Genomic DNA, 22,691 nt, shown 5'->3' with positions numbered 1-22,691 from the left:
ATCTTTGCTCATCCTGCTCCTCCGCTTTAGGCCCACCTCCCTCAGCTCCAATCCAAATGCTGTTTGAACTGTGCGTGATCCAGTGAGAAGTGTGCACTGCTTCCTTACCTTCTCCAAGGCTCCCTGGCTGATGGTCTGGGTTGGGAGGATGAGTGTGGCATCCCCAGAATGAACACCAGCATCTTCCACATGCTCTGTGATGGCATGGGCCAGTACCTGGTGGGGAAAGAGAGAGCACCGTCAGCCACCCAGTATCAGCAGGAAAACTGTAGGCATGTGGGTGCCTAGGCTCGCAGCTATGCCCACTCACCTGCTGAAGGCAACACCACACAACCACAGAGAAGTACAGGACATGTCATCTCTCAATCTGTAGCACTTAAATTAAGTCATCATTTAGGACACAGAAAATGACAAAGCTCTTCACAGACAGTTAAAGTCTCCATTCCTAAATGGACAGCTTGGCTGCCAAACTCTCAAACACAAAATGAGTTGTCTTTTTTGGAAAATGTGAGACAAAACTCCAGGTCAACTTCATCTGATCTTCACATTTATGCAAGCACAGTTCAAGGATGAAAGCACAAATTTAAGCATGTTGTGCAACCCATATATTCCTTTAAAAAAATAACCAAACCCTCCCTACTCCATAACCCTCTATTTTTCTTCCACCCATGTGCCTGTTTAAGAGTCTATTAAATGCCCCTAATGTTTCAGCCTCCAACACCATCCATGGCAAGGCATTCCAGGCACCCACAACCCTCTGTATAAAAAACGTACCCCTGATATCAGCCCTAAACGTCCCTTCCTTCACTTTGTACACATGTCCTCTGGTGTTTGCTATTCCTGCCCTGGGAAACAGGCACTGACTGTCCACCCTATCAATGCCTCTCATAATCTTGTAGACCTCTATTAAGTCTCCTCACACAAGACTTATTTTCCAATCCTGCCAACATCCTGGTAAATCTCCTCTGCACCCTCTCCATAGCTTCCACATCCTTTGTATAATGAGGTGACCAGAACTGAACACAATGTTCTAACTGTGGTCTCACCAGAGATTTGTCGAGTTGCAACATGACCTCTCTACTCTTCAGATTTTAGATTTATTGTCAGAGTACATATACGACATCACATACAACCCTGAGATTCCTTTATCCTGTAGGCAAGGCAGAATTACCACTAATTGGTAGTGCAAAAATAAACTGTACACAGCATAAACATACAAACAAATAAAAGAACTGTAAACCGATAATGAATATAAACAAAACAACAGTGCAATACAGAGAGAATAAAAAGAAAATCAATAAAGTGCACAAGTAAGTCCTTAAATGAGTCCCTGATTGAGTTTGTTGTTGAGGAGTCGATGGTGGAGGGGAGGAAGCTGTTCCTGAACCTGGTGGGGCGAGTCTTGTGTCACGTAAACCTCTTTCCTGATGGCAGCAGCAAGAACAGAGCATGTGTTGGGTGTTGAGGGTCTTTGATGACTGCTTCCCTCCAACGACAGCGTTCCCTGTAGGGAATAGTGAGGAGGGTTTTGCCTATGATGTCTTGGGATGTGTCCACTTCCTTTTGGAGGGCTTTGTGCTCAGAGGTATTGGTCTTTCCATACCAGACCATGATGCAGCCGATCCACACCACTGTAGAAATTTGCCAGGGTTTCTGATGTTATACCAAATCTCCAGAAACTCTTGAGGAAGTCGAGGCACTGACCTGCTTTCTCATGATGTCATTCGTGTGCTGGATCCAGGAAAGATCTTCTGAGATAGTGAGTCCCGAGAACTTAAATGTGCTCACCCTCTCCTCCTCTGATCTCCCAATGATCACTGGATTGTATTCCTCTGGGTTTCCTTTCTTGAAGTCAACTGTCAGCTCCTTAGTTTTGGTAACATTGAGTGCAAGGTTGTTGTTGTTGTTGCACCATTCAGTCAAGTTTTCAAGCTCCCTCCTGTATGCTGAATCATCCCCTTCCTTTATACAACCCACTACCGTGGTATTGTCGGCAAATTTGTAGATGGTGTTATTGTCGTACTGAGCCACACAGTAGCAGGTGTAAAGTGAGTAGAGCAAGGGACTAAGAACGCAGCCCTGAGGTGCTCCAGTACTGATGGGAGATTGTGGAGGAGAGGTTCTTACCAATCCTCACTGATTGTGGTCTGGAGCTGAGGAAATCCATGATCCAATTACACAGTGGGGTGTTAAACCCCAGGTCTTGGAGTTTGCTGATGGGTTTTGAGGGGATAATGGTATTAAATGCAGAACTGTAGTCGATAAAGAGCATCCTGATGTATCCATCCTTGCTGTCCAGTTGTTCTAGGGCTTTGCATAGAACCAGTTGCAATGATAGGCAAACTGGATTGCATCCATGTCACTACTCAGCCAGGAGCTGATCTGCTTCATCACCAGCCTTTCAAAACACTTTTTCTCTGTTGATGTAAGTGCTACTGACAAGTGCTATTAAGGCAGGTTACTTCTTGGGCACTGGTATGATTGATGCCTGTTTGAAACAGGTGGGTACTATGCCCTGCTGGAGTGAGATTTTGAAGATGTCAGTGAACAGATTGTTAAGTTGGTCAGCACAGATTTTTAGTGCTCGGCCAGGTACTCTACCCGGGCAGGATGCTTTCCTCGGATTCACTCTTTTGAAGGCAGGACTTGGGTTTGGATTTGGACCCAAGATCCCTCTGTTCATCCACAATTTTCTTTCTTTTTCAATATTTTTATTGAAATTGAAGTTCCAAATTGAAAAATACACAGTACATAAGAATGAATATTAAAAGTAAAAAAATAATACATTATACTTAGATCATACCAGTTCATCCAAGGTTCCCTCCATTCTCAATTAAACAAACTATATTACAGTAATATTTTATTATTTAAAAAAAAGATCTAAACCCACTCGCAAAAACGAAGCTGTTTGGCAAGGAGAGGAAAAAACATTCTTAATCAAAGTAATAAATGACCTTATTAGTCAACATTTCTGCATTCATATCAAATCAGAGATTCTGAAAATAATTCATAAAACGGTCCCCACAGTTTTTGGAAATTTAAATTTAAATCAGAAATTGAGCATCTAATCTTCTCTAAATTTAAACATGACATGACATCACGTAACCTTGAGCGTGGTGAGAAGGGAAATAATAGAAAATTTTATAAAAGAATTAGATTCCAAAGAGACCCATATTGGACAGTCTTCATGTAAGATTTTGTATGTTGACTGCCCATTAATAGAACCTAAACTTTGGTAGGGCTAAACCTCTATTCGTTTTAGATTTTTGTACATGGACTTTGTTTAGGCGAGAATGTTTATTCTTCCATATACAAGTAGATAAGATTGAGTCAAGGGAATAAAAAAATAGTCTTGGGAATAAAAATGGGCAAAGCCTGAAAAAGGTATAAAAATTTAGGTAATATATTCATTTTAATAGAGTTGATTCGGCCAACCACCGATTTAAAAAAAAAGGATGACCAATTTGTTTGATTAAATTGATTAAAGTGAGAAAATTTTCTTGAATAAGTTTTTAGAGCTTTTAAGTTATTGTTACACCCAAATAGGCAAATTGATTTCTTACAATTTTAAAGGGAAAGTTAGTATTTATCAGTGCCAAATTATTCAAAGAAATAAGTTCACTCCTATATAGATTTACCTTATAACCTGAAAATTGACTAAAATTAGAAATTAAAGAAAGCATTGAAAGGCAATGAAGTCTTAGAGCAATAAATCATCAACATAAAGACAAACTTTGTCAGCAGACAAATACCAGTATTATCATTAGATTCTTGAAAAGTGATAGCTAGAGGTTCTAAAGCCAGGTGAAAAAGCAATGGACTTGAAGGGCATCCTTGTCTAGTTCCACATTGGTCAGCTCAGAATTTTAGTACTCAGCCAGGTATTTCATCACGGCTGGATACTTTCCTTGGATTCTCTCTCCTGAGCGCACATCATCCTTAGATACAGTCAGGATGGGATCATCAGGGGACGTGGGAATTGGGAGGGGTGGTTCTTGAATTCAATTCCTCTATTAATGAAGTCCAGAATCCCATAGACCTTCTTAAATATCCTATCAACCTGTGTGGTGACCTTGAAGGATATGTGGATTTGGACCCCAAGATCCCTCTGTTCATCCACTCTAACTGACCATAAACCCTGTATCCAGCCTTCTGGTTTGCCCTTCCAAAATGCATCACCTCACACTTATCCAAACTGAACTCCATCTACCACTTCTCCACCCACCTCTGCTCTCAACACATCAGCTGGCAGCTTATTCCACACTCCCACCACCCTGTGTGAAGAAATTCACCCTAATTTTCTCCCCTAAGCATCTCCCCTTTGACCCTTAACCCATGTCCTTTGGTTTGTATCTCACCTAACCTCACTGGGAAAAGTCTTCTTATATTTACTCTATTTAGACTCATCATAATTTTAAATCTCCCCTCCTTCTATGCTCCAGGGAATAAAGCCCTAACCTGTCTAACCTTTCTTTGTATCTTAGTTCCTCATCCTAGAAAATCTCTGTACCCTTTCAATCTTATTGATATCTTTCCTGCAGTTAGGTGACCAAAACTGCACACAATTCTCCAAATTTGGCTTCACCAATGTCTTCTACAACTTCATTACAATATCCCAACTCCTTTATTCATACTTTGATTTCTGAACCCTATCCAGCTGTGATATCGCTTTCAGGAAATTATGCATCTATATTCCCAGATCCCTGTGTTTGACTGCTGCTATTTCTATATTCAGGCATGTGAGTGAGGTTAACAAAAAAGGAAAAGGGCAGAGCGCTTGCGCAAGTCGTACAGCGGGACAGCGCCCCTCATTTGGAAATGTCTTGAAAATTTACACACAAAATTACCAGTTTCAAGCCATTTTAAAAAAAGTAGTCATTTTAAACAAAATCAATAGGTTTTTTTTATAAACAGTGAGCACAGTATCTCAGACAGGCACAACAGAAAGCCTGTACCAGTAGTGCCCTACCATTGACCATCTATGGCCTACCTTGGTTTGTCCCTCCAAAATGCAACACCTCACTCTTGTCTGCATTAAATTCCATCTGCCAATATGCAACCCATTTTTCCACTTGGTCCAGATCCCTCAGCAAGGTTTAAAAGTCTTCCTTACTGTCCACTATATCTCCAATCTTTGTGGATTTTCTGTCATTTCATCTGGCATCTTCTTCCTTATGCCCACCAGCCTCTCTGAGAAAAAGCTGATCCTCAGGTGCCTTTTTGATTGTCCATCTGAGACCTTCCAGTTTTACATTCCCCTATACTTTAATGGACTCACTTCCACTAACTATAATCAATAGCTTATGTCAGGACACAGAGTGATCTGGATTGCTTTAGTACAGGGCTTAAGACATTACCCAATCTGGCCTGCAGCTCAGAGCAAGACACAACCCAATCTAACCTGTAGCTTAGAGCAAGACACAACCCATTCTGTCCTGTTGTTCAGTGCAAGACACAACCCAATCTGTTCTGTTGTTCAGTGCAAGACACAACCTAATCTGGCTTTAAACAGACACAATCTAATCTGCCTGGAGTTTAGGACAAAACATGATGTTATCTTGTTTGTTAATAAGGCATTGTGGTGAACCGCGCCACTCCATTAACAAACTGGCATCCGTAGTTGCGGGCCCCTGCAGGATCAGGAGTTCCTGGTGGCCGGGGGGGCACAAGGAACTCTGGGAAACATGCGACTTCAGAGGTCAGGTGATTGTGATGGCACACCAACAATAATTATTTAAACTCCTGCAAAGATCCCATTAAACAGTTGAGGTGATTCAGCTCACAGACAACTTCTGTTGTGTTTTATACACTGCATCCCTCACTACAGCATCATGTTTAATTTGATCCACAACTGCTCAGCAAATGAAAGAGCACATACCTGCAAGTACATTGGGGAAAAAGATCGATAAGGGACTGTCAGCACAACCAGGTAGTGTCCATCTCAGGCAGGAGAGAGTCTAACCATCTACTGAGACCAACGGTTCTCCACCTTTTTCTTTCCACTCACATACCACTTTAAGCAATCCCTGTGCTATCGGTGCTCTGTGGTTGGTAAGGGATTGCTTAAGGTGGTGTGTGGGTGGGAAGGGAAGGTTGAGAATCACTGCTCTAGATCCAATTGTTTACTGAAATATTTTGCTCCAAACAGGACACATCAACCATACACTGAACACTGAACCATTACAGCTCCACAGATTACATTGATCAGAGAGCTCAAAAGGTTTATCACTGATATACTCAGTATCTTTCTTACCTTCCCATTCTTTGAAACGGCATCAACTTCAACCTCTCGTGCTCCTTGGACAAATTTTGTGATGACAACTGGATGTTCCTACAAGAAACAACAGCGTGATCAGCACTCAATCTGACAGCAGATTCTCCAACAGGCAGCCTGTACCAGTAGTGCCTTGTTGTTCGTACCAAGTCCAGACTCCTCCTCCTCCAGTCCAGCTTCTCAAGCACCCACTGCCTTCACTCCCTCAGCCATATGCAAGCCCAAAGGGTGAGGGTCAGCAGGAATGTCCCACTCAGCACAGTTAACAAGCAAGTAGTGGGGACAAGGCCTCTGCAGCAACGGAAAACCATGGCCACTATCAGTTGTCACTACAGATTCTTCCTGGGCAGGAGTTGACAGTACTGGATGGGAGAAAGTGATATTTGCACATTTCTTTCCTGCCCTCAAACACACTTGAGACCCCCTCCCCCCCAACACCACCACCACTGTCAGGTGACTTAGTTGTGGAATGCCCTGATCCCTGACCTGGGGAAGCTTGGTAACTAAATAATATTTTAGAATATTATTTCAGAATTGCTGGGCCAAGGAAGGGGCGATCACCTCATTCAGAAGCATCTGGTATACCCTCTGTAAGGCTTGTTCACCAAGGAAAAGAAAATCACCTGAAGGATCTGGAATGCAGCAGGTTTTAGCTGGAATGTTTGGACTAGTGAAGGCAAATAAACAAAGTTTTCATAAACGCCTAGACAACATTCAAGCACAAATTAATAAAATAGCAAGAGACATGTGTGCCTCTAAAATGGCAGGCAAAGGTCCTCTCCAACAATGGAGAGTATAACCATCCAGTCTAGATGTTTATGGCATGACCCAAGCCCAATTCCCATCATCAACATCCTGGCTGAAGCCCATCAGGATCAGCCACATGAGCAGGTCTGTAACATTGTGACTCACTACCTTCAAGTCTTTCCACAAGTGACTTGCCTGGACGAGTGCAGCTCAAATAGCTTTATAAACATTGATGACCATGTAGGACAGCCACCAGATCAGTGCGAGATCTACCACCCTCAGCATTCATATCCCCACCACTGGTGCATGATGGCTGCAGGGTATGCAATCTACAAAACTTGCCACCCTGTTCCAACAGCATCTCCCAAATATGGCACCAAGATAAGCCTGGGGCAGCAACACAAGGGGATACGACCCAGCAAGTAACACATTGCTTCACCCCCAAACCTGCTACTTTGCTTCCCACGTACCTCCTGCTCACCGGGACCTTTTCCCTTGGATCAAGCATTCCCTGGAGCCTCCACCGCTCCCCACTGTAGATTCCAGACCTACAGGAAGCCAATTGATTGCTCCCTATTGAGTAATTTGGTTTGACAAAACAGAATTAGACATCTGTTCCTGCCAGCTGCAGAGAGGGAATCATTTCACAGTTAAAGTGATTTGGTATAGGGTCTTGGTGAGGCCACACCAGATTCAAGATTCTTTTATTGTACAGAACATATAATATTGCATGACATTGCCTTCAGACTGCCATTCATGTTGCCTGGCGCCCCTTACAGTTCAAGAGAAAGAAAAGCAAAAGAAAGCCCTTTCAGAGTCACGGAGTGTCTGTGGATTCACCTCCAGTGCTCCCGGAGCCTCTGCAACCATGTAGACTCTTGTATGATCCATCGGCAACCTGAGCTCCAGCACGATTATTATAATTTTTTACTTTTCACACTGTGAACCATATCAACCAAAATATGTAAAAACGTTTCTCATTAAATTTACACAGTGGCATTTTCTCCCTTCCCCCCCCACCCCCTCCAAAACCCATAAATATTCAACATATACAATACAGTAAAACCATAAAACAATATCTTCACACAAAGAAAAATAAACAAGAAAATCCGTCATCTATTTGTTACACAATGAATCTAGTTTTGTCTTCTTATCATTTTCATTTTAGGTGACTGAGTTCCTAGGCAAGCTCTCTCTCTGTTATCTTCCATGTATAGTTCCCAAGTTTGTTCAAACAATGTGACTTTATTTTTTAAATTATATGTTATTTTTTCCAATGGAATACATTTATTCATTTCCATGTACCATTGCTGTATTCTCAGGCTCTCTTCCATTTTCCAAGTTAACATTATACATATTTTTGCTACTGCTAAGGCTATCATGAATTTTTTTTTGTGCTTTATCCAATTTGAGGCCTAATTCTTTACTTCTTATGTTACTTAAAAGAAAGATCTCTAGAATTTTTGGTATGTTATTATTTGTAATTTTATTTAATATCTGATTTAGTTCTTCCGAAAACATATTCAGTTTCGTACATACCCAAATTGCATGTACTGTTGTTCCCATTTCCTTCTTACAGCGAAAACACCTATCCGATAATGTTGAATCCCATTCTTTTAATTTTTGAGGAGTGATATATACCCTGTGTAACCAATTATACTGTATCATGTGTAACCTTGTGTTTATTATATTCTTCATAGTTACAGAACATAACTTTTCCCATGTTTCATTTTTTATCTTTATGTTTAAATCCTTTTCCCACTTCTGTTTAGGTTTATAGTTTATTTCATCATTTTCCTTATCTTGCAGCTTAATGTACAAATTTGTTATAAATCTTTTAATTATCACTGTGTCTGTAATCAGATATTCAAAGCTGCTTCCTTCAGGTAATCTCAAGCTGTTTCCCAATTTATCCTTTAAATAAGTTTTCAATTGATGATATGCAAACATTGTACCATGAGTTATTCCATATTTGTCCTTCAAGTGTTCAAATGTTAATAAATTATTTCCCAAAAAACAATTTTCTATTCTTTTGATTCCTTTTCTTTCCCATTCTCTAAAGGAAAGGTTATCTGTTGTAAAAGGGATTAGAGGATTTTGCGTCAATAATAATTTTGGTATTTGGTAATTCGTTTTTTTCCTTTCTAAGTGGATCTTCTTCCTTGTATTAAGTAAATGATGCAATACAATTCCTTGTATTAAGTAAATGATGCAATTACCCCCTCACTGGTCCGCTGCCATGATATCTAGTTCTATCTTTGTCCAGTCTGGTTTTTCCCTTGTCTAGTAAAAATCTGATAAATACCTTAATTGAGCGGCTCTATAATAATTTTTAAAGTTTGGTAACTGCAAACCACCTTGGTTATACCTTTCTGTTAATTTATCTAACGCTACCCTCAGTTTCCTCCCTTTCCACAAGAATTTCCTTACTATTCTCTTCAGTTCATTAAAAAAAAAATTCTGTTAAAGGAATTGGTAACATTTGAAATAAGTATTGTATCCTTGGGAACACATTCATTTTAAAGCAGTTTACCCTCCCTATCAACGTTAGCAGTAATTCTTTCCAATGTTCTAAGTCTTCCTGTAATTTCTTTATTCTTCTTTCTTCTTTGGCTTGGCTTTGCGGACGAAGATTTATGGAGGGGGTAAAAGTCCACGTCAGCTGCAGGCTCGTTTGTGGCTGACAAGTCCGATGCGGGACAGGCAGACACGGTTGCAGCGGTTGCAGGGGAAAATTGGTTGGTTGGGGTTGGTTGTTGGGTTTTTCCTCCTTTGCCTTTTGTCAGTGAGGTGGGCTCTGCGGTCTTCTTCAAAGGAGGTTGCTGCCCGCCAAACTGTGAGGCGCCAAGATGCACGGTTTGAGGCGTTATCAGCCCACTGGCGGTGGTCAATGTGGCAGGCACCAAGAGATTTCTTTAGGCAGTCCTTGTACCTTTTCTTTGGTGCACCTCTGTCACAGTGGCCAGTGGCGAGCTCGCCATATAACACGATCTTGGGAAGGCAATGGTCCTCCATTCTGGAGACGTGACCCATCCAGCGCAGCTGGATCTTCAGCAGCGTGGACTCGATGCTGTCGACCTCTGCCATCTCGAGTACTTCGACGTTAGGGATGAAAGCGCTCCAATGGATGTTGAGGATGGAGCGGAGACAACGCTGGTGGAAGCGTTCTAGGAGCCGTAGGTGGTGCCGGTAGAGGACCCATGATTCGGAGCCGAACAGGAATGTGGGTATGACAACGGCTCTGTATACGCTTATCTTTGTGAGGTTTTTCAGTTGGTTGTTTTTCCAGACTCTTTTGTGTAGTCTTCCAAAGGCGCTATTTGCCTTGGCGAGTCTGTTGTCTATCTCATTGTCGATCCTTGCATCTGATGAAATGGTGCAGCAGAGATAGGTAAACTGGTTGACCGTTTTGAGTTTTGTGTGCCCGATGGAGATGTGGGGGGGCTGGTAGTCATGGTGGGGAGCTGGCTGATGGAGGACCTCAGTTTTCTTCAGGCTGACTTCCAGGCCAAACATTTTGGCAGTTTCCGCAAAGCAGGACGACTGATAATTTAGTTTGTACAAGTGGCTTAAGTTATTATCTAAGCTGATCCCTAGGGCTCCAGCACGATCATGAAGCCTTTGGCACCTGAGACCCTTCTGGAACCCTTCTTGACCTCAGCACCCTCTTGAATCCTGATTCCAATACCTGGTTCCCATGAGCCATTCTCCAGCTGCTGAACCCCCTCACTGGTCCGCTGCCATGATCTCTATCCTGTTAGATCGTGTCCTCTGCTTCTAATTCTCAAAGGGAATGTGCCAGTCCACTACTCCACTGGAGGTTGCACCCGTCACAGCTGCTGCTGAGCATCGGCGTCCCCATCTTGGGCACAGACCCATCAGGATTTTAAAATAAAATACCATCGGTTCCTTTAATAGGCACTTTGAAGCCTTTACAGAGCCGTGGGCATTAAGACTGAGCAACACGGCGACTCCGCTCTCCTGGGTCTCACCAGCAGCAGTAGTATCACCATTTTTATTAAAGAAATTAGTGCTGTGTACAGTTTTTGTCTCCACACCAGAGAAAGGACATTCTTGGTATTGAGGGAGTAGTGATTGATTCCTGGGATGGCAGAACTGATGGATGAAAAAGACTAGGGTTATATTCATTGGAATTGAAAACGGTGAGAGGAGATCTCATTGAAACATAAAATTCTGACAACGCAAGACAGGTTCGATACAGGAATGTTCCCGATGTTGGGGAAGCCATATAGAACTGAGTTATTAAGGGTAAACCTTTTCACTCAGAGTTGTGAACTTGTGAAAGTGTCTGCCACAAAATGTTATTGAGATCAATTCAGTAAAATTATTCAAAAGAGAGTTGGATGTGGCCCTATTAGCTCCAAGGATCAAAGCAGGCTTGAAGGGCTGAATAGCCTTTTCCTGCTGCTACTTCTATATTCAGGCATGTGAGTGAGGTTAAAGAGGAAAAGGGCAGAGCGCTTGCGCAAGACATACAGCAGAGCAGCGCCCCTCATTTGGAAATGTCTTGAAAATTTACACACAAAATTACCAGTTTCAAGCCATTTAAAAAAAACTAGTAATGTTAAACAAAATCAATTGGTTTTTTTTTTACAGTGAGCACAGTATCTCAGACAAGCACTACTATCTGTATCTTGACTCGAAGCCCCTTCCAGATCACCAGTCAGTACTTGCTTGACCTATGCTCAAACCAGAGTGACTGGTTCTCCTGACCCCCAAGATATACTTGCCCATAACTAGCATCTAGCATACCAAGCAGTGCCCTTGGCCAACTTGCATCCAATCAGAAATGCAGAAAATTCACACGCCTGTAATAATTCGAGAGATAAATTACTCAAGCAATGCACAGATGCAGTTTTCACTGGACATCATTTTTGTATTCCATTATTTGGAACAGAATCGTAAAATAATTTTACCACATTCAGTGGCTAAGAAAAGTTACTTTCACAAAATATTATTCTCCCAGAGTTACTTCCTAAATCCGTAACCATTTCTTTGAACTGATGTTAATCTAGTCGGGGTTTTTCTTCAGCTGACCTTAAAAGCAATTAGTCTTTCCCAATCGTTTCTTCATATGATTTTCGAGATATGGGTTAACACATCAGAAACGCTTTGCAACTGAAGGGTGGGGGTGAAAGGGGATGCATCACCACTGCAACACTCCAGGAAATGTGGCAGCCAAAGTTGGCAGAGCAACATCCTAGCACTGCATGGAACGAGCAGAGGGAGGCAGGGTGGGCTGGGAGGGCACTGATAAAACACGGAGGAGGATTTTAAAAACAGAGGTGAATTTTAAAAAATGCAGCAGTTGATTTTAAAAATGCAGAAATCCGCGGAAACAGAAAATTCACTTGCTTTCTGTTACATTCTAGCCAAAGAGAGCAAAGCTGCAGGTTGTTCTCACAAACCAACAAAAGCACTGCAAAGAGCACAGAGAGATAGAGACAAAGACCCGCAGAAGGCCAGACTGACGAACCTGAGAGACACGGGCTGCCTCTGCTAAAAACCTGTTCATTTCACCAGCATCATGAGCCACGTTCATCGCTGAACCACTAGAAAAGACAAAACCAAACACCAACATCAAGGGTCTATACACTGGCACTGGGTCTTGCACGCCTCTCAGGACATCCATAAAGCACCCTCTCCAAAACACCCCCCACATCTGGCCCAAAGATTCTAACCCCAACCCCACAGATCTGGCACAAACATACACACCCAACCCCAGTCCCATAAAGTTCTGGTGGCCACACTATCTGAAGTATAGAATGCACATGGAACGAGGTTCATGAGGATGTTGCCTGAGACATTTAATTGTGAGTCGAGGCTGGAGAGACTATCTACTCTCCTTCCTGTAGAAGAGGTTTATTGGAGATCTACAAAATGATATGGGACATAGGGCAGGAAACTTTTTCCCTTAACTGAGGGGAGTAAAACTAGAGGGCATCAACTTAGCACAAGAGGTTTAGAGGGATCAGAGAGAACTTAAGAATCAATGTTTTGTGCAGAAAATCTAATATTCTTACTTTACTAATTTTAACCATTACTTATACAGCTAGTTTACTGGTGTTAAAATAGGGATCCTTCAAAGATCTATGAGCACAGCCTGGCTGGTACATATAGAACATTCAACAATGTAGCACAGGACTAGGCCATTCAGCCCATCTGTTTGTGCAGTCCATGTTGTTAACATTAAACTAAAATTCTCTACTTGTATATGATCCACATCGTTCTATACCCTGCATGTTCTTCGGTCTGTCTAGAAGCCTCTTAAACACTCCATTTGGATCCGCTTCCACCTCTACTCCTGTCAGTTCGTTCCAGACCCCCACCACTCTCAGAGTAGAATATTTACCCCCATATATCTCCTTTAAACTTTCCTCCCCCTCACCTGACACTTATATCCTTAAGTATGACAGATTTACCCAGGCGGGGGGGGGGGGGGGGGGAAGAAATTCCAATTGTACCATATGTCTCCCCTCAGCCCCCAACTCTCCAGTGAAAATAAATGTCCAACCTCTCCCATAGATCCTACCCTCTAAACCATGCAATACCCTCAAAGATTTCTTCTGTACTCTTTCCAAAGTCTCCACAACCTTCCCGTAATGTGGTGACCAGAATTACACAGAGAATTCCAAGTGCAGCCTACCCAAAGTTTCAGACAGCTGTACTCCTTACTTATCTACTCAATGCTCTATCCAATCAATCCAAGCATACCATGTGCCTTCTTTACCATCCTGCTTACTTGCATGGACACTTTCTAAGAGCTATGGATCCCTCCACATATCAATGCTTTTAAGAGCTTGCCATTAATTGTATATTTCCTCTTGCATTTGACCTCCCAAAGTGCCACACCTACACTTGTCCAGATGAAACTCATCTGCCATTTCTATCCACCACAGATGTGAGGCACACAGACATAATTTTCTGGATGATCCCTACTTCATAAACAAAGGTACAACATTGGCTACTCCATTTCTCATACCAGAAGCTATATCTTGGATTTGAAAGCATTATCTAAGATCCATGCAAAGGATGTTCATAGTTTTCCAATGTTTACAGCATCCATTAAAGTTAATAATCCAATTATAAATATCTGATCTGATAGTTATGCTTTCATCAATGACGTTAGATGGAAAAGCATGAATCTCTGTGTGACTCCATTTTATTCATAAGCAAAAGATTCTCATTAGCATCTAAATTTATATTTTAAATGTAGACATACAGCATGGTAACAGGCCCTTCCAGCCCACAAGCACGTGGCACCCAAATACTCCAATGAACCTACAAACCCTGTCCATTTTGAAAGGTGGGAGGAAACTGGAGCACTTGGAGAAAACCCACGCAGATATGGGGAGAACATACAAACTCCTTACAGAAAGCACCAATTTAAACCCGGGTAACTGGTGCTGCAATAGTGTTGCTTTAACCACTAAGAAAACTGTGCTGCCCAATTTGCACAACCAGACAGAGCCCCTTGATTTAAAAATCTAGATACACAGCTTCGACCATTCAAGTCAGGCTTCCACCTTAAAAACCATTAGATTATTCCTACATACCCTAGGTCCTGAGTTTATCAAGTCATGCCTTCAAAGGTTGAAACTGGACCTTATGAAGATGAGGGAAGTTCCCAGTTAAGGATCTAGACAATCTTCAGTCTAGTCGAAAACAAGCTGTACAGACCCTACAAGAGAGGGAGCAGGAACTAAAAATGCCTCAAGACCTTGCAGCCAGCTGCTGCAGTCACCCTGTGGATCTCCAAGTAGTGAAAGGTAGGATCATATTCAACTTTGGCCTTCCCTCCACACTCAAATCAACAAAAGTCACTTGGATGTTCAATTATGCCCTTCAAGAATGACTAAGGCAAACGTACTGCACAAGAATCTCTGCAAAATCATTTTTGCACACTACAGTCCAGGTGCTTGTTTCAGTGACACTTCTCCCAGTCACAAGGTCAAACCCCAAGCCCAGACATAGCAGCTCCGTACCTTAGGACATAAGATGGCCTCAGCAGACAGGGGTATCCCACAGATTCTGCAAACAACAGTGCATCCTCCTAGTGGAGAAAGGACAACAGGCCAGTGAAACAGTTCTTCTCTCCACAGCACACACCCCTCTCACACCAAGTAGCGTTGGCAACAGGCCCGTGCAAGCTTCACTGGAATCCTGCTCCATCAACCCACTGCAAATGAAACATGACTCAGAACCTGACGTGCATTTCCAGCACATCCCATTTAGTTTTCCTTGGTCCTCTTAGATTTAACATTGGACAGGAATGAAGTCCCAAGGTTTCACACCAGGTTTCCATGGATCAAAGTTTGAAGGCAGTGAGATTACAGTTTTAGAAATGCCCTGGTGATGTATGGAATTCAGAATGGGGCAGAGAGATTAAGGCTTGAAGAATTGGGGGGGCGGGGGGGCAGGTTTGGCAACAAGTTTATGGATTCAGGAACACACTGAGACCTGCCAATCTCAGTTCAATGCTGACCTCAGGAACTCTCTGCTTGGAGTTTGCACATTCGCTCTGTGACCAAAAGGGTTTTTACCAGGTACTGTGGCTCTGTGATTTCCTCCCATAGCCCAAATACATGTGTGGAGGTTAATTGATGACTAAATTACCCTATGTGAAGGCACATGGCACAAGGAATTAAAGGGGAGTTGACAGACATGTGAGGGAGTTCAGGCAACCAGAGAGAGGAGGTTGCTGGGACTGCTGTGCTTGGTGCCAGCATGGATCCAATGCATTTAATGGTCTGTGTTTGGATAAGAACAGGCAGGACATTTCCACAGAGAGCCTGACTCACAGCAGCCCACATTCTTCATAATTACCAAGGTGTTGGCAGCAGTCCACGAGGCCTGGGAAACCTGAATCTCATCAAGCACTGCAGAGAAAATGGAGCGATCCTCAGCCCGATCAATCTGCTTTGGGTTGGTGCCCAGGATGTTCACGCCATACTTGTACAAGGGGAGGGCCAAATTGTTTGGAATCTGCCCTCCCACAGAAATAATGGACCCTTTGCAATCCTGAGGAGAGAAAAATCACAATGAAATGGATCAGCAAGAACTTGATAACCCGTACAATTCATCACAAAGAGTTCACAAAGCAAACCACAAATCAGGAAGGCCATGAGAGGCAGCAAAGCTGGGGAAAACAATGAGAAGCCAGAGGGACTCAGAGGGTTATGCACCATCCATAGGTAGAAATGATCTGTAAGTGCTTCAGGTTAGGAGTTTAGGGAGAAGGGAGGAGGTGAAAAAGAAATGTAGGAAGGGATGTGGTTAGGGCAACGCTATTACAGATTTATTGTCAGAGTACATACATGGCATCACATACAACCTTGAGATTCCTTTTTCCTGTGGGCACAGCAGAAATATCACTACAGTACATGGCAATTGGTAGTGCAAAAAAAACTGTACACAGAGTAAACATGTTAACAGACAAACTCTAAACAGATAATGAATGTAAACAAACAGACTGTGCAACACAGAGGGAACAGAAAAATCAATAAAGTGCACAAGTAAGAATCCTTAAATGAGTCCCTGATTGAATTTGTTGTTGAGGAGTCTGATGGTGGAGGGGTAGCAGCTGTTCCTGAACCTGGTGGTGCAAGTTTTGTGGTACCTAAACCTCTTTCCTGATGGCAGCAGTGAGAACAGAGCGTGTGCTGGGTGATGTAGGACACCGCCAGCAACTGGGATTTGAATCCTATGTCTGTGGGTTTCCTCCCACCATTCAACAAAAAAATACCGGGATTGTAGGTCAATTGGGTGGCACGGGCTTGTGGGCTGAAATGAACTGTTACCGTGCTGTATAACTAAATTAAATTTTTTAAAATTTTAATTAGTTGGGGAAAAGAAGGGGGGATGGAGTTGGTGGGAAGCTGAGTGGGGTTAAGAGGTGATAGAGAATTGGACCAAAGGTGGGAAAATTGGAGAGATAGGCAGAGAGTGGCCACTGGGAGAGAAAATGTTTGAAGAGAAAAGAACTGGAGTACTAAAGAAGAGACTACAAAGTGAAATTGGATTGAGGTGGGATTCCCTAAAATTAGATAAATCAATGTTCATGCCGTTAGGTTTAAGAAGGAATATGATGTGTTGTTCCTCAAGTTTATAAGTGGCTTCATCCTGACCATGGATGAGGCGGAGGATAGACATGATTGTATAGAAACGGTGAAGGGAATTGACTTGGTTGGCCTCTGCAAGTTCCTTAGACCTATGCACGCACAGCAGATGTTCAGGAAAGCTGTCACCCAATCTGTGTTTGGTCTCACCAATGGAGAGGAGGCCACCCCAAGTACACCAAAGGCAGTAGATCAGGTTGGACAATGGGGAGGTAAAACTCTGCCTCACCTGGAAGGTGTTTGTGGTTCTGAATGGAGGTGGGGGGGGGGGGGTGGGGGTGATGTAGAGACACATTTTGAACTGATGAGAAGCTAGAGGAACTCAGTGGTCAGGCGCCATCCATTGGTCGAAATAGAAAATATGTGATGCTTCTTTAAGGCAGATAAAATCCAAACCAAAAACTGATCTGTTTAAAATTAATAGTCTACTACTGATTGAGGCAGATATATCATTTGACAGGTATATAGCTCTCGAAAAGAAGGGTCTGACACAGAGAAGGTGGAAGGATGGCACAACAAAGGCAATATCTCTGACAAAGTAAGATCAAGTGATATTTGTGGTAGTTCCAATCAGATTATGCTTCTTTGACTGAGTTATATGTTACTAAGAGCAGAATTGCAGAACATGCCTGGTAGACGAGAATATATTCATGGAGACAGAGAAACTGAGCCAAAAACCACAGAAATTACCTATTCTGATAGAGACAGGAATAAAGCTGGAGACGCTAATATTGCTTCTATGTTTTATGGTCTCATGGAGTCCAGAAGATGGGATGTTGTTCCAGACAGACAAGGTGATTCCAGACAGATGAGATGCTGCTCCTTAAGCCTGTGTAGGATCTCTTTGCAACAGGGCAGAACAACTCCAGTAACAACACTTGTATGGGATAACACTATGGAAGAAGATAAATTACTGTCTCACCTCCTGCTCATATATGTCCAGGATCCTTTCTAGTGAGAGCTCCTCAAAGTAGAGCCTGTCACACTCATCAAAGTCTGTGCTGACGGTTTCTGGATTGTGGTTTACAACCACTGTCTTCTTGCCAAGATGCCGCAGGGTTCGGATGCTGGAGACAGCGCACCAATCAAACTCCACACTGCTACCTGCAGACAAAAAGCCCTGACCTGAAGCAGCAGTCACTGGGGTCCGCGTGCCAAGAGACGTGACAATTGTGGAAATTATAGCCAAGGACCCAGAGTGAAGATTCCTTACCTGAAGGAACACACCTAGTTCAGCTGTCAGATTGTCCATTGAAAGCAGCAAGAAGGAACAGGAATGCTTTTACAAGCCCTGTTAATACGTCATGCATGGTAACAGGCCATTTCAGCCCATGAGTCCATGCCCCCCAAGTAACCAAAATGGCCAGTTACTGCACTTTATGTCTAAATTAGAAATTAAAAGGTTGGCACCCCTGACTAGGGGCACTATATACAGAAAATTGCATCACAAATTATGCTACTTGTGTGAAGGGGAGCAACCAGCCAATTCACTGAGAGCAGCCCAAGACCAGAGGCAGAGATGAGACAGTGAAATCCTCAGAAGGATAGAGGACCAGAAAAGGTGTAATCCTCTGAGGGAAGGTTAGGGGTGGGGTGTGGAACTGTAGTCTTTAAGGAATCAATGGGTTAAGAGTGAAATCTTCAGGAGAACAGAAAAGGGGGAGTTAAGTTTTCAGGGAACAACAGGCAACAAGGAGACGAACGAAGAGAGAAATCTTCAGGGGAATGGTCCTCACTTAATTGGTGGGGGATGTAGTCTTCAAGTAGACTAGAGGATGCAGTGGGCATTGACCTCAGGAGGGTGGATGGTGGGGGGGGGGGGGTTGACACCCTTAAGGAGAGAGGAAAGGGAGTGATGGGAGTGAGTGTGACATCTTCAATAAACAGGGGATGACTTCGGGGGACAGTGGGTTGGGGAAATTACAATTTCAGAGAAATAGAGAAGGGGAAAGGAGGGAGAGTGACATCCTTAAAGGACAGGGATGGGGAATGATGTCCTCAAGGAGTTGAGAAGGGCCCGAGGATATGGGTGATCTGAAATTAATCACACCACCAGCCTCATCTTCCCCTCACTTCCCCTTCCACAAGGACCCCTCTCTCATGACTTCTCCGTTCATTTACCCCTCTCCATTTCCCAAGTATATTGCTCTGCCATACCTGTATCTACACCTTCTCACCAGCATGTAGGGACCGAACCAGCCCCACCAGGTGAGGCAGAGGTTCACATGCACCTCCTTCATTCAGTACTCCATCGGGAGACCAGCAGACAAGGCAACCTCTTTACTGACCACCTCCATTCTCTATCACATGGCCACCTTGACCTCCTCTACTGCCGGAATGAGGAAAAATACAAAGTAGAGAAACAGCGTTGAGTTTGAGTCTACAACTCAACCGCATGAATACTGAATTCTCCAAGCTTGGGTAACCCTCTCCCTCTTTCTGATCCACCCAGGTGCTCTTCACAGCCTCTACCCCTGCAAACCAGTTTCTTTCACTCACCCTACCTAACTGACCTAACTGGTCGAGTTATATTAACTATTAATTATTTCTTCCTTGACCACCTATGAGCATATTGTTAAAAATAAATCTTAAACTAATGGGCCTCGTTCCTCGTCTTCCTCACTTCTGGGAGTAACACTGGCTGTTATTCAATCTTCTGACATTCTCCCAGGATTTAATTATTTTTTTAAAATATTTTTCATTTTCCATCAATAAACAAGGAGATAACATCACCACAGACTGGTTCAAAATACACAGATATCCCCCAACAATCTACATACATGTGGTGTTTCTCCCCCTCCCTCTCCACCCCTTAAATAAAAGGAGAGAAAAGAAAGACAGACATTGAGTGTAGTGTCAGTGCTTTTGATGAGTGACCATGGAGGCCTTGGAGCCACCCCCTTATGTAATTTCTTTTGTTATTCCATCTATTGGTCATTTTTTTCAGGATGTGGCTACAGTCGTGTACCCATATACCTCATATGTGCCTGCCATATATTAACAAAGGTGCTATGTCTGTTTCTAAGATTCTATGTGATTTTTTTTCCCATGAGAATATAGCTGTGCATCTCGATCGTCCACCTCCTGATAAGAAGAGGGGAGTCAGATTTCCAGGTCATCACTATACAATTTTTTGCTATGGACAAAGTGATAAATACACATTGAATTTGGAATTTGGTTAATTTGTAGCTAATGTCCATAAGGTTCCCTAGTAGATACAATGTTGGGTCCAGTGGGAAGGCTACTTTTGTTATCCTGGTTAGTATATCAGCCAAATCCTGCCAAAATGGGGCTACCTTTAGGCAGGACCATGTTGCGTGAATGAGGATTTAACGATTTCTAAAAAGATTTACCAATGGATCAGTTTCTGTGTAGCCATTTCCTTTAAAAATGTGTGGATGCAAGTCATCGAGTTTCTATGAATCATCTGCCTTTAGACATGCATATTCCCAAATACTCCACTCTTGGGATTGAGAATTTTACAACTTCCTTCCTATTATTTGAAATTGACCCATTTATTATCTTTGGGATATTTGCAGGGTCTTCCATGGTGAAGACTGATGCAAAACAGGTCTTCCATTTTTTTGTTTTGGGTTATTAATTCACCATGCTCATTCTCTGGAACCCCCTCATCTATCCTAGATGCCTTCTTCCTACAGCTGACATGGCAGTTAGCGCAACACCTTTACAGTGCCAGTGATCAGGACCAGGGTTCAAATTCCACGCTGTCTGTAAGGAGTTTGTACGTTCTCCTGCATCTGCGTGGGTTTTCCCCGGGGGATCTGGTTTCCTCCCACCATTCAAAAATGGTGATTATAGGTGTAAACTCTTGGTCCAAAATGGCTTGTATGTATACATTTAAAATGTACTTGTATGTCCATAGAAACTTAGTGTTGTCTCCCTTCTTATAAACTTTTTAGCCTTCTGTTACAAGATCCAAGAAATTTCCAACCTCTCTGGCCTACCCCCTACCCTTGCACTTTGTATGCCAAAATTTACAATTTAACACATCATCAACCTCCGTTAACCACAAATTGTGCCTATTTCTAATTTAGAGTTATGAACCAGCTATTTAATTATCTGCCGCTGTTCAACTCCATTTATTTTCCCAGTTCATCTCCCAACCCTAACTCATCTCCACCTTGGAAATGCCTTCATTCAAACTGAAGACAATGATTTGGTCTTTAAACCACGCCTGGAATTCTACCATAGTGTGGTCACTACCTCTAGTTTAGCCACAAGGTGTTTTTTTTTTAAACTTTATTTAAAAAAAAAAATCCTTCCTCATTACTCCAAACAAAATTCCAGTCTGTTTCCAGGTACAGGTAGACCCCGAATTACGATGGGGATAGGCTCTTAGACCAAGTCAAAAGTATCGTGTTGGGGTCTATCTGTACAGATCAAAAATAAAATACCGTGAGTCTTATCATGCATTCCTGGAATAAGCCACGGAAAATCATTGGAAAACCAGACAAAGGAAAATAAGCAGTGGAAATAACAAGAGCTGCACAAAAAGACCCAAGTGTAGAGTTGGGATCTTGGATGTGACCTGTGGCGTCAGGAGCTTGGATGTGTGGGCGGCCGTGGCGGCTGCATATCGCAAATACGGGGAAACATCAGAACTTGAAATCGAAAGTACGGATTCTGACCATCATAACTTTGAAATAAGTCTGAACATCGCAAGTTGGGGTCTATCTGTAGTTCATAACATACTGTTCTAATATCCAATCTCTGATCCAACCACAAATCCTTCACCTACAATACCCTTGCCAGTTTGCCTCATACAATGAGTGGGTATAAGAGTGAGGCAAGTGCATGAAGACTGATGAGAACAGTTTCAAAAATGTAGGTGACCAAAAACAAGACGTTTTCTCAGGTGACAAGAAGCTGGTGCTTGGGAAAGTTGGGTGTTGAGAGTACTTAGAGGCTAACTCAGGCTTAGGTGATGTTGTTGAGGGATTGTTAGGAGGTGGGTAGGAAGACAGGGTCTGGGCTTTGTCACAATCACATCAGAGGTCAAACTATGTTAGTACTGTGATACGGCCAGAAACCTGAAGGAGTCAGGTCACGCATGGAGCTGTGTGAATGGCAGCTAAATTCAGCTTGAAATTACCAATATGATACGGTCCACAGCCCAGCACCATTATTCCATGATCGTTGAAATCCAAGTCATGTTCCTGAAAAAAGAAGTGGACCTCAGTTATTTGTGACCACAAGATCAGATGAAGTTGGCAAATGAAAGCCAAAAGAGCCTTCTTCACGCCTACCTGTCCATGGTACGTAGAGTAGAGGTAATTGGTGATAGCTGGATACTCTGCAGCCAGCGTGTCAATCTAATGAAAGAAACCAGAGCATAAAGTGAGTGAGTGAGCCAGCCAAAGCTTCCCTGCTTTGCTACTGCAGCCCACATTGTGCGTCCACAAGAGAGTGTTGATCATTGTGTGAAACCTTACCCAGACATTTTGCACCATCTTTACAATATTGGCATGCATAAAACTGCCAAACCATTTCCTTTCAAAACTAAATAACCA

At 42.8% G+C, this 22,691-nt stretch overlaps 2 protein-coding genes across 2 annotated transcripts in view; both read right to left on the bottom strand.

Annotated features, from left to right (window-relative positions):
* Window positions 1–22,691, bottom strand: part of cps1 (carbamoyl-phosphate synthase 1, mitochondrial) — a 169,270-nt gene that overhangs the window by 22,483 nt on the left and 124,096 nt on the right. The window contains exons 23-30 of the mRNA XM_069934069.1: window positions 22,428–22,493; window positions 22,274–22,337; window positions 18,083–18,264; window positions 15,869–16,063; window positions 15,028–15,095; window positions 12,519–12,594; window positions 6,254–6,331; window positions 109–216 (exon numbers count right to left, since the gene is read on the bottom strand). Of these exons, the coding sequence (XP_069790170.1) occupies window positions 109–216; window positions 6,254–6,331; window positions 12,519–12,594; window positions 15,028–15,095; window positions 15,869–16,063; window positions 18,083–18,264; window positions 22,274–22,337; window positions 22,428–22,493 (837 nt within the window). The remainder of the gene's footprint in view (window positions 1–108; window positions 217–6,253; window positions 6,332–12,518; window positions 12,595–15,027; window positions 15,096–15,868; window positions 16,064–18,082; window positions 18,265–22,273; window positions 22,338–22,427; window positions 22,494–22,691) is intronic.
* On the bottom strand, window positions 6,338–12,510 carry LOC138761633 (uncharacterized). The gene is made up of 2 exons (XM_069934070.1): window positions 7,862–12,510; window positions 6,338–6,941 (listed from the first exon to the last, which is right to left on the bottom strand). The coding sequence occupies exon 1, from the start codon at window positions 10,535–10,537 to the stop codon at window positions 9,680–9,682; it is 858 nt and encodes a 285-aa protein (XP_069790171.1). The 5' UTR covers window positions 10,538–12,510; the 3' UTR covers window positions 6,338–6,941; window positions 7,862–9,679.

This window comes from Narcine bancroftii, chromosome 4 (genome assembly GCF_036971445.1).
Source record: "Narcine bancroftii isolate sNarBan1 chromosome 4, sNarBan1.hap1, whole genome shotgun sequence".
Taxonomy (NCBI): Eukaryota; Metazoa; Chordata; class Chondrichthyes; order Torpediniformes; family Narcinidae; genus Narcine; species Narcine bancroftii.
The sequence above is the reverse complement of the archived record's forward strand: the minus strand, read 5'-3'. Positions and strand labels throughout refer to the sequence as shown.

Coding starts and splice junctions, on each gene's coding strand:
- LOC138761633 (XM_069934070.1), bottom strand. CDS start 10,537: ATGTTTGGCCTGGAAGTCAGCCTGAAGAAAACTGAGGTCCTCCATCAG.